Raw genomic sequence first — 15934 nt, 5'->3', positions numbered from 1 at the left:
CCTTAGCCGTCCCCGTGACATGTTGTCATAGTTACCCAGTTATGACATCAGGGACGGGTCTTGGGGAAGGAAGAGGAGTGGCGGAGCATGCCTGGCCACCCCTGGGCTTCTGCTTGAAAGCTAATCTAGGTCCAAGTCAAGATGAGGGGCGAGACTCAGAAGCTCGCTCTCCCCACCTGCCTCGCGGGCAGATGCTGCCAGCAATACGGGAAAAGGCGTGGTGCGCTGGGAGGGGTGGGAAGGCTCCCGGTGGGGGCTGGGGTGGAGGAGTCCAGCCTTGGTTATACACCTTGGGCTCTAAGCTAACCAGTCTCCACCGTGATGGATCCCCTGGAGCCGTGAGACCACCAGCTTTGGGGGGAAGGTGAAAGATGGCCTGAAGGATAATCTCATCCAATTTCTTCCTTTTGCAGATGAGGAAACTGAAGTCCAGAGTCACAGCCTGATTTGCTGCTCAAGAACCGAGTTAGTGGCAGGGCTGGACTCAGGATGAGGTTTCCTGAACTCCCAGGACATCTGGTTTTGGGAGGGGTAAGGGTGGGTGTGGGTAATCTGCCGTCGGCAGTGGGGGAGAACAGAGACCGTCGTCCGCTCTTAGTGGGATCTCAGCAAATGAGGAGCAGCCAACCCTGGGCTGGCAGCTGCTCTTGGACCGGCTGCAAAGGAGCCTGATTCACCTCCACAGTATCACAGGTGTAGTAGCACCTACTGGGTGCTCATTACATTGGCCAAAGTAGAAGGAGAACACCTACTGAGTGCTCATTGCACAGTGTTGGGCGCTTTCCTTGAGCGTCACATTTAATCTTTCAAACAACCCTAGGAACGAGGCACAAATGATGTGGAAATGTTGGGGCAAACGATCAAGAAAGAATTCTTGAGACATCTTTGGGGCAAAACAGTGGTTTTCTTTTTTTACATTGATTTATTTTTGAGAGACAGAGACAGAGCACACATGAGGGAGGGGCAGAGAGAGGAGGAGACACAGAATCCAAAACAGGCTCCAGGCTCTGAGCTGTCAGCACAGAGCCCGACACGGGGCTCGAACCCACAAACCTCGAGATCATGAACTGAGCCAAAGTTGGATGCTCAACCTGAGCCACCCAGGCGCCCCATCGGTGGTTTTCTTAAAGCATGAGGGCAGGACCAGTGGGGAGAAAGAGCACTGGGGTTGTGGAAAGTTGAATATATACTTTCAAGTCGGGAGGGGGTTAGGGACAGAGAAAGCCTGTAAGGAATTTTGGAAACAAGATTTCCAGGACCCTGAGGAGGCTAGCTATTGTTACGAAAAAGTCATTTATTACTGTTCGTAAAAAGTCAGGAGCCCTTTCAGATGTATATCCTGGGGCCATATGCTTGGAGGATGATTGCTAACATACATCTTGGGGGGTACAGGTAAAGGAAGTTTCCAAAGGAATTTCTATATGTTTAAAGTAGACTCACAAGATCCTGGCAGGAGGAGGAGGGGGCGGGTAACGTTAAGCTAAGATTCCCTTTTGCCCTTAGCAAAGTATCAACGTGGAGACAGCTGAGCTCCCAGAGGAAGGTCACTCTGGCTGTTTCAAGGACTGATCAATGGGCTGTGAGTAGCAGGGAAATTTAACTTTTTCTTTTGTCTTTGTTTCCCACATCAACAGTATCCTTTTTTTTTTTTTTTTTTTTTTTTTTTTTAAATAGCAAACAGGTTCAGAGAGACCAGCGTCAGAATGCCAAGTCTGGCTGCGCAGAACCCAAGCTTTTGGGCACGATGCTGGGTCTCCATAACTGTTGGAAGAAACGTGTCTCAGAGTTGTGTTGCTCAAACTCTAACCTTTGTAGGAATCGCGGTGGGGGAAGGAAGGGAGTGTGTGCTGTAAAAGGCACATTCTTATCCGGCAAGTCTGGGCTGGGGCGCAGATTCTGCCTTTCGGACCAGCTCCCCGGGCGAGGTCTGTGCTGCTGGTCCCGCAGCAGGCAGTCAGAGGTCACAAGCCCAACCCTGGTGTCCCGGGAATCCTGCAAAACTAAGCGACACCTGTGGTGTCAACCGGAGCCTGGTCAATTGGAACATTTACTGCGTCCCGAGTTTAGTCCAATGAAGCCACTGCACTTCCCAGTGGATAACGGTACAGAAAAGGCCGCGGGTGGGCCGAAAAGGACCCCTCCCCCCCCAACACGGGCGGCGCCATTTCCGCCGGGGCACGTGCCTAGGGGCCTCGGAGCGTCCGCGCGACCCCAGCGGCGCGCCTTCTCGCGGGGAGCGGGGCGCGTCGGCCGCCCGCGCTCCGCCTTTTCCCGCGCCCGGCGGGCCCGCCTCCGGGGCGGGACGGGGCGGGTCCCGGCTCGCGAGCCCCCGCCCAGCTGACCCGGCGGCTCTCCCCTCGCAGGCTGCTGCCCCGGCGTGCTGGGCCCGGCCGCCGCCATGTCGGGCCCGTTCGAGCTCTCGGTGCAGGATCTCAACGACCTGCTCTCGGACGGCAGCGGCTGCTACAGCCTGCCGAGCCAGCCCTGCAACGAGGTCACCCCCAGGATCTACGTGGGCAACGCGTGAGTCGCCGCTGGGGCGCCCCGCCCACCCGAAAGCCGGGGTGGGGGCGTCGCGGGCGTGGGGAGGGGGGGTGCGGGGCGTGGTCGCCGTCCGGGAACACAGAGGGGGCTGGAGTCGCCGCCCGCCCCCGTGCGTGGGGGCGGAGGGGCTAGACCCCGCCCCGGCCCCACGAGGTCCTCCCCCTCGCGGGGGGCACGGAGCCCGGGGCGCTCGGCCAGCCCCGCGTGCGGCCCGCGGCCGTTACCCGCTAGGGACTCGGCTTTGGGCGGGGTCGGGCTACCGTGATCACTTAACAGGTGGCCCTCAGTCACCCGGCCGGTCTCCAGCCCGCGCGTCATGTGACAGCTGCCTGGCTCTGCAGTGAGGTCACCGCGGAATGTCTGCCTTCGCTGCCATGGCAACGGGCTGACGTCACAAATCGGGCGTGGAAGTTTCCCGGCTGGGCAGGCCTGATCAAGGAATGTGGGATCCGGAGAGCGGGGCCGGGGTTTCCTCGCTCCTTTTCCTGCCTTGCACATAGGGTTTGATTAACCAACGCCCTGAGCTCTGTGGGCCAGGGTCTGCGTGTTGGAAACCCAGAACTAACTGTCTTCTCTCCTTTTACCCAGGGGGAAATGGTGGCTCAGAGTGGTTGAGGGGTTGTGAGGACAGGGTCAAAGTCTTGTTCATGTCTGTACCCCCTGTCCTGTACTACAGGACTGCTGCTTACCCTAAGGAGTGCCACAAAAACGGGGATCATCGCGGGGCCAAAAGGGGTCCACAAGGCAGGTCCCACCTTCATGGGGGACTGTCTCCTCCATTGCATTTATTCATTCACCATATTGAGCACTTACTGTGTGTCAGGCACTGTATAATGCGCATTCATAGGGATATTAATGATAATGGTAAATTTGTCGAATGTCAAGTAATAGAGAAGGGAGGTGAATGGGAGTTCACCTTCAGAGTTGTTTGTTTTCTTTTTTAAAAAAAAATTTTTTTTTTCAACGTTTATTTATTTTTGGGACAGAGAGAGACAGAGCATGAACGGGGGAGGGGCAGAGAGAGAGGGAGACACAGAATCGGAAACAGGCTCCAGGCTCTGAGCCATCAGCCCAGAGCCTGACGCGGGGCTCGAACTCAGGGACCGCGAGATCGTGACCTGGCTGAAGTCGGACGCTTAACCGACTGCGCCACCCAGGCGCCCCAGAGTTGTTTGTTTTCATCAACCACTGCCTTACAATACAACCGTGTGCAGGATGGTGAGCAGGGACAAGCTAAAACAGTCCCAGAGCCTCAGCCAGAGGGCTCAGTAATTGCGGAGTTCTGAGAAAAGCCAGCCCCCTGTCCAGTCAACGCAAGCAGCAAGTGGCCTTGGCACCCTTGGGACCCGCTGTCTTGGGCAGTTTGGCACATTCGGCTGCCACCACTTACCAAGTGAAAACCTAGGTTGTGGATGTCTGGTGGTAGCCAGACTGGCAAGTGCTGATGGCCACTGTAGAAAACACATCCCCTGCCCAGTTAGTGAATCTGGCTTCGACTTGGCCACGGGTGTGTGTGTGTGTGTGAGGGAGGGGGGGTGCTCCCGCATGTTGGGAGCCCCTTAACCAAATCAGGGTTCACAGGGCAGAGAGGATCCTGTATGAGCCTTGTTTTCTAGAACTCAGGATTTGCAGTTGATGTGGACATGACAGGCAGAGTGAGGGGAAGACAGAACAGAGCTGGCGTCAGGTCTCCTCCCGGCTCTGCCTCCAAGCAGCCCATGTGAGCGCAAACACATCCTTCCGCTGTCCTGTTGGGCCCGAGTCTAAGCCGAGTCCTTGCTTCCTTACAGGCTGCTGTGATAGGCAAACAGGATCCTGTAGGAGAAGGCATTTCTGTAAAGTATACACTGCTGTCTGAATTGGGATGTTGTTGTGAGATGAAATAAAGGAGCCCTTTGACTATTCAGATCAAATGTTTTGTAACCCCCAGGGTTCTGTTGGCGCCACTTGGTCCCCAAGTGCTTCCTCACCCGAGAGAGCTTCAGAACCGTGGTTGGTGGTCTGTGGCGGAAAGGGTCCCTCTGGGGGACTGGCGGGGCTGCCGTGCTTTATAATCCAAGGAGGGGGGGCTGCCTACGTGGTGCCGATTTCCTTCTTTTTCACTGATTCACTGCATAGTTATTCGGCACCTACTATGTGCCAGGTGCTATAGCAGGTGCTAGGCATGCAGACCCGAAGCAGACGTGGTCATTCCCTCCAGGAGCTCACAGCCTGCCCGTCAAAACAAATAAGCACCATCAGGCATTAGAAAAGCACTGTCCTCAGTGTCAGGCTCTGTCTACACAATAGCACATTTAACACTCAATGACAACCCCCCGGGGTAGCTGCCGTTACCATCCCCATTTTACAGACGGGGAAGCTGGAGTCACAAAAAGGTCAAGGGACTTGCTCAAGGTTAACCTGGCTGGTGAGTCTCAGAGTTGGACTCAGCCCAGGCAGTCCGGCTCTGGAGCCCATTTTTAGCCACTGGGCTCTACCACCGCCTCAGCATAGGGAACACGATGCCAGATGGAATGGAGGGGTGACCGGGACATACTGCAGAGGGTGGTGAAAAATGAGAGGGTGTGTGTCCATGGAGAAGCTAGAGGATGGCATTCCAGAGCGGGAACAACACGGGTATGAAACCACCCAGTCTATTTGGGGAAGCTGCCGGTAATTAGATATGGCTGGCGTGGGGAAGGTGGGTCATAAGATGGGGAGAAGCTGGCAGGGGCCGAGCGTGGAGCGTTCCTTGCGTTGCCAAGAGACTTAGAATCTTCTCTGTCTTCCTCCCCCCGGGGCTGCCACTGGGTCAGTTAATCATTCCCTGCTGCTCTCTTCTGTCCAGGTCGGTGGCTCAAGACATCCCCAAGCTGCAGAAACTAGGCATCACCCATGTTCTGAATGCTGCTGAGGGCAGGTCCTTCATGCACGTCAACACCAACGCCAACTTCTACAAGGACTCCGGCATCACCTACCTGGGCATCAAAGCCAACGACACGCAGGAGTTCAACCTCAGCGCCTACTTTGAAAGGGCTGCAGACTTCATTGACCAGGCCTTGGCTCAAAAGAACGGTAAGGCACCTGCCTCCCAGGAAACAGTGCAAGGCAACTTTGACTGGATTTTTTTCTGGAAAAGAGGCCACAGTGGGCCTCCTCTTGGAACCTATCGAGTGGTGCTACATTACACAAGATGTACAAACCTTTCACCGGGTGGCAGCCCTGGGGTCCTTGTGTTTGAGTTGACTTTGGCTGAGAGTTCATTTCCAGCCACTCCCCACATGCCCCCAATTCAAATAGCTTCAGTAATGACAGTTTATCTTCCGTGGTAAGAAGTCCTGAGGTGAAGGAGCTCTGGGGCCGGTTGATTCAGCAGCTCAGTGGTGGCATCAGGGCAAGGTGTTTCTCCTCTCTCTCTCCTGCTGCCCTCTGTGCTGGACAGTCCCCTAGTGGTCCCACCATGGCAGTGGCAGACCCAGTCACCACATCCCAGCAGGACAAAGTGCAGTGAAAGACGAGGCCGCCGTCTGTTTCTCGTGTGTTTCTTTCCTTCCTTCCTTCCTTCCTTCCTTCCTTCCTTCCTTCCTTCCTTCCTTTTTCTTCCTTCCTTCTTTCTTTCTTCCTTCCTTCCTTCCTTCCTTCCTTCCTTCCTTCCTTCCTTCCTTCCTTCCTTCCTCCTTTCCTTTGCTTTGCTTTGCTTTGCTTTGCTTTTCTGTTCTTTCTTTCTCGTAGAATGGTCCTCAGAAACTCCTCAGTAGGGTTCCCCTCACATCTCGCTGGCTGGACTTGGCTTACGTGAATGCCTGGCCAGAGGAATGGGGGCAGCCGTGACTGGCTTAGGCTGGTGCTCAGCAAGCTGTGGCCCATGGGCCACGTCTTCCAGCTACTTTCTAAATGCTCCCAAACCTTAGACTGAAGCAGAACTGGTGAGGAACTGGCAGTCAGGGAAGGTGTCCCTGGGGGAAATCCTAGAAGGCAGAAGGCAGACGTCAGCTGAGCAGGCTGGGCCTCTTGCTCTTTCTGCTTTTAGCTTACTTCTCTCAGCAGCTCTTCCTCCCCTCCCCACAACCTTCTCAGGGGAAGTGGGGGCACGGCCTGCCCACCCGACGCGGTGGCGGGGCGGGGACCCCCCCCCCGCCCCCCGTTAAGGCACGGTCAGCCTCGTCCCCCTGATTCTAGGCTGTCTCTACTACATAATGCTTCTTGTGCCTGGTCTCCGCCCCGGAACGATTTCCAATGACCAGTTTGTACCAGATGCTGATTATGGCGTATCTGGGGCTCAGGAGGGAGGTGTTATCACACAGGGAATCTGCAGACTTCACTGTCAGGCCCTTCGTGGTCTCCTGTGTCCCCCAACCCTGGCTTCGGCTGTACTGAGTTCTTGTGTAGATGGCAACAAGGGGCACAGGTAAGGGGGTGCGTTTTGCTCATCTTGTATATGGATTGGTCATCCACTCGGGGAGCTTAGAGCTTTCTGACTTTGTTTCCTCTTTCCATACAACTAGGAACATAGCTTGACTTCTTGTGACCTCCTGCCTTAGCAGGAGCCCACATGGGCTGAGTCTGGAAATTTCTCTCTGCCTCTCCCTACCCTGTCCTCTGGCAAACTCCACCTTGCGTTTTAGCGCTGGGCACAGTGTTCTCTCTTCCATGAAGCCCGCCCTCAGGCTGGGTCACTGGGTCCCCCTGTCTGTCTCCCCAGCCCCTGATGTAGTATCGGGCACATAGCAGACAACGCTGCAAATAATTACCGAGTGAGTGACAAGAACGAATTCCAAGGACTCTAATGCCAAGTGTAAATGCTTCTGGGGTTGATTGGCCGAGTGAGTCAACAGAAATGCACTGGCCTCCAACAGTGTGCAGGGCTCAGGGGAACCAGGTGTCCATCACTTTGGAGAAGTGGGAACAGCCAGGAGTGCTCAGAGGAGGAAGCCGTCGTTTCCAGCCAGGAAGATCAAAGGAGGCTTTACGGAGGAGGATGGCGTCTGGTTGGGGCCTGGAAGGATGGGAGTCGAGCCCCTCCCCTTCCCCATTGGTTCTGTGCGTCTTGGGCTTCTGAGTCTGTTCCAGGTGGTGAGGAAGCCTCTGTGCAGATGGTCCCCTTGCCAGGGTCAGGGCATGGATGGGAGTTCCCCGCTCTGCGGACTTTGGGTACACTGGCCGGAGAGTGAATGGGCAGGAAAGTGGAGGCCTCCCCCTTCCTGCTTGGGAGGCACTGGGGAAATAGAGTCATGTTTTGGGGGTGGGGTGATGGGAACAGAAGAGACTGTGTTTGACCCTGGACCAGCCACTTTCCTTCAAAGTAATGGCAGTCTACATGTATTGGTGGGTAATCATTTACTTGGCTAGTCAGCAAATACTCATCGAACACCAATGTATCCTAGGGATGGTTGGGCATCCAGAAACCAATACCCCACAGGCCTTGCCCTCAAGGAACTCACAGTCTGGCACAGGAGGGGTAGATCTGTGCAAGGCCAACAGTGACATAGAGCTGGGCTGCCATAGTGGAAGATCCTAGGTGCCACTAGAGGACTCCTGATGCCAGATGATAGTTATTTATTGAGTGTTTACAGGTGCCAGGCTCTAGCCTAAGGGCTTAAAATAATTTTTTTTTAATGTTTATTCATTTTTGAGAAACAGAGACAGAGTGTGAGCGGGAGAGAGGGAGAGCCAGGATCTGAAGCAGGCTCCAGGCTCTGAGCTGTCAGCACAGAGCCCAGTGTGGGACTCGAACCCACGAGTTGCGAGGTCATGACCTGAGCCAAAGTCGGACACCTAACCGGCCGAGCCACCCAGGTGCCCCTCTAGCCTAAGGGCTTTATATATCATTTCCTTCAGTCCCCTAACAACATCATGCAATGGGTGCTCTTAACCCAGATGAGGAAATTGAGGCGTCATGGGGTTAGATAGGTCATAGCGTTAATAGCGTTAATCACGTTAATAACGGGATAGGGGGAGATGGCGTTGGACTTGGGGAGCCAGCTTTAGTAGGGCCTCGTGGGCCATTTGAAGGGCCATGAGAGGGTGTTTTTTGTTGGTGTGATTTATTATTATTATTATTTTTAGGTTTATTTATGTTGAGAGAGGGAGAGTGCGTGCACACGCATGCACGAGCTGGGGAGGGGCAGAGAGAGAGGGGGACAGAGAGAGAATCCCAAGCAGGCTCCGTACTGTCAGTGCAGAGCCGGATGGACATGGGGCTCAAACTCACAAACCAAACCGTGAAATCATGACCAGAGCCAAAAATCAAGAGTTAGATGCTCAACCCACTGAGCCACCCAAGTGCCCTGGGTGTGTTTTGATATTTTTGTCTTTGTGTTTGTAGTTGACATGCATGTTCCTTTTATCTTTTAAACCATTCTGTCGAGGTATAATTGACATTCGGTAAATCACACATATTTAAAACCTACAATTTGAAGTTTTGACATACGGATGCACTTGTGAAACCATCACCACAAACAAGATCGTGAGCACATCCGTCCCCTCCCCCGCTGCCTGGAGTTTCCTCATATGCCCTCGTGACCTCTCCGCTCTGCCCCTCTCCACCTTCCAACCCCTGGTCTGCTTTTTGTCACCAGACTTGAGTATACGTTTCGTAGACTTCTGTATAAATGGAATTACATGTACGCTCTTTTGGCCTGGCCTTTTTCACTCAGCGTAATTGTTGGGTATTCCATCCCTCTTGCTGCAAGTATCAACAATTCGCTCCTTGTTAATGCCGAGTAGTCTTCCAACATGTGGATGTACCGGTTTGTCCATTCACCTGTTGACGGGCATTTGGGTTGTTTCCATGTTCTGCTCTTGATTGAAATAGCAGTTTCATGTGGAGAAGCGCCCGTATCACAGGCGTGTGGATCAGTGCGCCGCACACACCCACGTATCAGCCCCCGGATCCGAAAACAGGACACCGCCAGCACCCTAGAAAGCCAGCCACGTGTTCCCTCCCAGTCCCCCCATCACTACCATCCAGCCTTCTGATAGCACAGAGCAGTTTGCCCGCTCTCCTGCTCCATGGGGTCCCAGATGCCCTGTGTGTGTTTCATCTGTGTTGTTTCTGGTGTTCGTTCTTGGTACTTTATCTCTTCTACCGTTGGTGGGCCTTTGGGAGTTGCCAGCGGGGATTATGGTGACGGGCGCTGCCTTGTGAATGTTCTGGTGTCTTTTGGTGGACGTGTGCGCACGTTCCCGCCCGGCCGTAGGGGCTGCGTGTGTCCAGGCTGAGCACATACTGCCCCACAGTTTGCTGGCGTGCTGTGCTAACGCACAGCCCCCTCCGCAGCCACAGATAGAAGTCTTGCTGCTCTACAGCCTGACTGACGCCTTGTGTTTTCCGTCTTTTTCACTGAGTCATTCTGGTGGGCACACAATGGCTTCTTACTCTACTTTTCGTTTGCATTTCCCCGGAAGGGTTTTTTTTTTTTTTTTTTGGTTTTGGTTTTCACTTTTTAAAATGTTTATTTATTTATTTTCAGAGAGAGCACAAGCAGGGGAGGGGGCAGAGAGAGGGGGAGGGCGAGAATCCCAAGCAGGCTCCGTGCTGTCCGCACAGGGCCTGATGTGGGGCTCAATCTCGAGAATCGTGAGATCGGGGGTGCCTGGGTGGCTCAGTCGCTTAAGCGTCTGACTTTGGCTCAGGTCATACTCTCATGCTTCATGAGTTTGGGCCCCATGTCCCGGTTCGGATTCTCTCTCCCTCTCTGCCCCTCCTCCACTCACACTCTGTCTCTCTTTCTCTCTCTCTCAAAATTAAATAGACGTTAAAAAAAAAAAAAAAAAAAAAAAAGAATCTTGAGATCATAACCTGAGCCGAAATCCAGAGTCAGACCCTTTAACCCACTGAGCCACCCAGGCGCCCCCAGGAGAGTTTTGACTAGGGTCTTCTGTGATTGGATGGCGCCAGCTCCGGCTCACGTGTCCCTGTTTCTTACAGGCCGGGTGCTTGTCCACTGCCGGGAAGGTTACAGCCGCTCCCCAACCCTAGTCATCGCGTACCTCATGATGCGCCAGAAGATGGATGTCAAGTCTGCGCTGAGCATCGTGAGGCAGAACCGTGAGATCGGCCCCAACGATGGTTTCCTGGCTCAGCTCTGCCAGCTCAATGACAGACTGGTCAAGGAGGGGAAATTGAAACTCTAGGGCACTCCTGCCGCCTCTTCTCTAGAGGCAGACAGGGGAGCCCCCGGTTGAGGTGTCCCAAGCCACCATGTTTAGGAAACACAGTGCACCCTGCTCCTAGCATCACCAGGCACTCGCCCACAAGTCTGTCCCAACACAGCCCTGGGCCACTTTCCCCCTGGGGAGCATATAAAGAAGCTTGCTAAGGAGGGCGTTCTTGCTCCCTGGTGTGTGTCCTGTGCCTGCAGTTTATGATGTCCCCTCCCTGAGGTGGGGGCGCAGAGGGGGAAGGCGTGTGGCATGTGTCCTTCTCCCGGATGACCGAAGGCAGGAGGTCCGTGCAAGTGTAAGGCTCGAGATGCCCACAGGGGTCCCTCCTGACCTCCGTTGCCCCCTGCCTCCCTCCCCCCTGCTCCCTACCATCCACCCCTGGGGCCTCTCCTGAGCGGGGACCCCCGCACCTCGAGCCCTGTAAGGGAACTATGCAAACGCAGGCTCCTCTCCCTCCACCATGCCTGTCTCCCCCTGCTCCTCCTAGCTGTCCGCACCTTGCTCAGAGGCAGAGGCCCATCGTGAGGTCTGAACTGGCCTGGAGAAGCCATCAGTTGTTAGCGGGTGGAAATTCCCATGAAGAGACTGCATTGTAATTATTTCCTTAGGATTAAAGATATCTAAACGAAGAGGCGCTCGGAGGGGCAAACAGACTCCCCCTGGAGGACTCCCCTAAGTCAGTAGTTTTTAAGATGCGAATCGTTGGAAGGCTTGTGTTCAGAATCCCCTGCTTTGGAATGTTCCCCTTGGACTGCTCTCAGGTCGCTTGGTCTGTTAGAAGCGCGATGCCTTGGGCATGGTTTTATTTTATTTTATTTTTATTTTTATTTTTATTTTTATTTTTATTTTTATTTTTATTTTTATAGAAAACAGAGTGTTGAAGTTCCAGCCTATTTAAAAACCCCACCATTTGAAGAATTACAAAGGGTTTGTCCTGAATGACCGTGTTGGCCAGCGCCAGCCTCTCGTGCTAACTGCTTTCTTGTCTCGGTTGCTATTCCAAGGACGGGAGGAAGTTGGCCAATTACAGTGTGGGTGTGTGGGTGTGTCGGGGGGTGTGTGTCTCAGAAACACAGGCAGAGGATGGACGTGTGGCTCCTCACCGTGCCCGCTTGTAGGTAGTTCTTAACGGCTCTGTGATGCCAGGAGCGAGCCTGGGGCCCTGGGAGCAAAAATGACTCAGCCAGGCAGAAATGAAACACGGCGGCGCGTCCAAATGGAGCCTTCACTGCTGGTAGAGCAAACCACAAACAGGAACAGCCTTTTTTAGGACTTTGTAAGGATGATGTCGGAACGCACTAGCACACGCGTGCACACGCTTGTCAGAATATAGGAGTTTTGTTTCAAACACGGTCCTTGTTAGGACTTTCCATGACCGTCACCGTGGAAAGTGAGGCGTTCCTGTCTCTCCAGGTTCCCTGCCAGCAGAGAGGTGGCCCTCAGCCACACCCCCAGGTCCTAGCACGTAGAGGTCTATAAAAGTTGGTGGAATTAAACTTTTTTTTTTTTTTTTTTTTTTTTTGAGCACCAGACGTGTGCAGGGTGTTGTTCTGGTGGGTGTATCAAGCTCCCAGAAAGCCTGAAGGGAAAAATCCAGGACTTTTGTTGAGTAGTTAAAAATTCCGTTTTAAATTTGAATTCTGGCAGCATTGACCTGTCGAGGCGGGGAATGCGCCTTTTTCAAGAGTTGACCGGGAACGTCTGGAACGTCCGGCCAGACAAGGAGAAGCAGGGTGCCGAAGGGCCTCATGGGTGTCGTGACCTCTGTTGCTACATGGTCCCTTTTCTCTGTGACCACAGTCACCCTGGACAAACTAGGGTCTGTCGTCTTTTCCAGATACCGGACTGCCCACGTAGACCCACCTAAGTGAAACGGCCATCCTCTCTAACCTGTGTACCTCACCTCACGGTTTCCAGAGCACTGTCCCACGTAATCTAACTTGATCCTTTCAGTAACCCGATCAAGTTGGTAGAGCTTCTTCATGTATGGTTACCTTTTTTAAGAAAAAGGAGCTGGGGTTCACACTGAGGGAGGGCATGGCCCCCAGGCTGTCCCGGCCTCTTAAGGCAGAGCCAAGGCAAGACTTGGAAGTTTGCTGCTCCCTGAAGCTGAATTCTTTGTCTCATGCTACCCTCCTCCCCCAAGACAGGAGCTCCCTGGGAGTGCCCAGGTGCCCTGAACATGCCCTTGACCCAGCCTGCGTGCACAAGAGCCAGTCGGTGCTCTGGATGGAGTACGGCGGTTCAAGCTGTACTGCCCAGGGGGTCTGCACGCGGGCGGGAGGGAGTTGGTACAAACCCATCCCTGCTCCAGGAAACGGAAGTAAAACGTGGGTCCCCGATTAGGTTAGAATGTGTGGCTCTTCCTCCAGGAAACATGTAGCACCCCTAAGTTGGAGCTTTCTGCTCTGCTTCCAGAAGAGGCTCTGGGGCTGGGGGGCCAGGGTTCCCCCTCCCACACTTAGGCAGTGGTCACCCCACAGGACGGCCACAGCTACTTAGGCTAGTTAACCAGACCTCTCGAAGGCCTTTTTGTGGGGGCATGAGGGAGAAAAGGCCATTGAGAAAATTACTGCCTTTACTCTGGGGCTACTTTTATGCTGATAATTTGGGATTTCTTGGTAGTCTTTAGTCCCAGAAACCCCGTATTTACTTCATGAGATTTAGCTCCTAATTTTTGAGTAAAATAAAACTCTTATTTGTGTAAGAGCCAGCATATGCCCAGCTGTGAGTGGAAGCTGTTTCTGGACAGCTCTCTACCCCTGGGAAATGGTGGAATAGGAACTCAGGGCGCCCTTACCCCCTCCCCTGACCTGATCCCTTCTTTGACTAGCAGACCCTCACATAGGTCGAATTAGAGCACCAAATGGCTTTCTTCTCAAATCTAAAGCAGCACACTTTCCACAGGCTGGTCTGTTTCCCTGCCACTCTGAGTTATCTGGAGAGCAGAAACCACCCATCTGTCAAACCAGGGGGCCCATCTAGAAGACCTCTAAGGTCCCTTTGGCCCTGACACTGTAGGGTTCTCTGAGAACCCCCACCTGGAATTTACTACCACCTGGAAATTATAGGGTATGTAATAACATGACCAGCAGGTGGCACTGTGTTCCACCCATGGTGATGGATGGTTTGAAAAGGAAAGTTGGTGCCTTTTGTGTCACAAGTTAATGTTAAGATGCTAATGTTTTAATTAAAATAAGCACTGATCTTATAATATGAAGATACGAACTTTCCTCGCAGGAAATTTTCTGTCGTAAAACCGGTGTCAGGAATCACCGAAGAGCCAACAGAGTTGGTCTTTCCAAGTCAAGGTTTTATCCTGATTGGAAATAGAAACCCTCTCCGGTTGAGAGAGCAGATCCGTCGGAAGCTTAACTTACCTCCTGCCAGCTGTTAGGGTGATTTGATTGTGAAAGCGTGAATTTTCTGGGCAGAAAAGGGGAAGGTATTAAATTGGTTTTAAAGGAAAGTAAGCTTAACGTCTGTTGTATCACAAATCAGTGTTAAAACACTAACTGTAACCAAAATAAATGTCTTACATTACATAGAAATGATCTTTTTGTCCTTCTTACCACAGCTGATTTTCTTCCCTGCTCTTCTGTTTGCTTTTTCTAACTTTTCAAAATAAGCATCATCTAAAAATTAGCCCTCCTGAACTAGTTCTCATTTCCATGATGATTGTATTTATGCAGTAGGTATTTATTTCGTTATTTTTTTTTTCAACGTTTATTTATTTTTGGGACAGAGAGAGACAGAGCATGAACAGGGGAGGGGCAGAGAGAGAGGGAGACACAGAATCGGAAACAGGCTCCAGGCTCTGAGCCATCAGCCCAGAGCCTGATGCCGGGCTCGAACTCACGGACCACGAGATCGTGACCTGGCTGAAGTTGGATGCTTAACTGACTGCGCCACCCAGGCGCCCCTATTTCGTTATTTTTAAATGTTTATTTATTTATTTTGAGAGAGAGAGAGAGAACGAGCAGGGTGGAGGGGCAGAGAGAGAGAGAGAGAGAGAGAGAGAAAGAATCCCAAGCAGGTTCCACACTGTCAGCAAAGAGCCCAAATCGCCTCGAGATCATGACCTGAGCTGAAATCAAGAGTTGGACACTCCAGGGCACCTGGTGGCTCAGTCAGTTAATCGTCTGACTTTGGCTCAGGTCACGATCTCACGGTTCGTGGGTTTGAGCCCTGCGTGGGGCTCTGTGCTGACAGCTCAGAGCCTGGAGTCTGCTTCGGATTCTGTGTCTCCCTGTCTCTCTCAAAAATAAACAAACATAAAAAAAGAGTTGGACACTCAACTGACTGAGCCACCCAGGTGCCCTATGCAGTAGATATTTATTAAACATCTTCCCTGTACCAGAAATTTCCTGTGATAGGAATAATCTTTTTATTTAATTTCTAAAAATTGCAGCTGTTGTGAGGGATAATTGACTGGAATATTCTTGACTAGAGTGGCCCATCCCAAATGAGGGCGGTAGATCTATGTTCCCAAGACAGTAGGAGACTGGGGGTGACAGTCTCAAGGTGGCCTCACGTGAAGATGACTGGGTGGCATTTTTAGGGTTTGGGGGGGTCCTGCAAATGGGCAGTCCCCAAACCTGGCCCCGCCCTCAGACGCCTTGGACTCCACCATTAGCTTTTATCTCCCTTATGATAAACATTGGCTTTTTTTCTTTTTCTCCGAATAAAAAACTCAAGAGTTGGGTGCCTTTTCTCCATGACAGAAAAAAACCTTTTTCATCTCTCGTTCCCCGTAGCAGAGGCAACCTAGACTAACTCGTTATTTGTCCAGTCTCTTTGGACAAATATAATCTTTATATCTTTACATAGGATTTTAGGGCCAAACACTAATCTAGGAGACTGGGAAAAGTGTTTCTTAAAATATAAGTTTAAAAACCTTTTCATTGAAAAGCTAATGCTATATATACATAGGATAAATTCAAGCAATACAAAAGGCTTATCACAAAAAGTGTCTCCTACCCCCAAAGTTTTAATCCCTCCTCTTCGAGGAAGCCACTCTTAAGAAGTATATCCTGCTAGGAAAATCCCAGGCACATGTGTGTGTACGGAGAGATTCCATAGAAAATGTTCTGCACTTGGCTTTTTTTGCTTAACAGACAATTGTTTCTTACAGTAGCATTCATTTTACTGCTACATAGCATTCCACTGTGTATGGCATACGGTGGTTTCTGTACTCTTATTTTATTTAAAAAAACATTTTTTTTAACGTTTATTTATTTTTGAG

At 52.2% G+C, this 15934-nt stretch overlaps 1 protein-coding gene across 1 annotated transcript; it reads left to right on the top strand.

The window, feature by feature from the left end:
• The first annotated feature begins 2327 nt into the window (after positions 1-2327).
• DUSP3 (dual specificity phosphatase 3) lies at positions 2328-14240 on the top strand. Its single transcript, XM_040497707.1, has 3 exons — positions 2328-2523; positions 5372-5598; positions 10454-14240. Exons 1-3 carry the CDS (start codon positions 2399-2401, stop codon positions 10657-10659), a joined length of 558 nt encoding a protein of 185 aa, XP_040353641.1. The 5' UTR covers positions 2328-2398; the 3' UTR covers positions 10660-14240.
• Positions 14241-15934: the final 1694 nt, after the last annotated feature.

Source organism: Herpailurus yagouaroundi, unplaced genomic scaffold (assembly GCF_014898765.1).
Source record: "Herpailurus yagouaroundi ecotype Mexico unplaced genomic scaffold, PumYag 189, whole genome shotgun sequence".
Lineage (NCBI taxonomy): Eukaryota > Metazoa > Chordata > Mammalia > Carnivora > Felidae > Herpailurus > Herpailurus yagouaroundi.
Note: the sequence above shows the minus strand (reverse complement) of the source record. Positions and strands in the feature narration are given on the sequence as shown.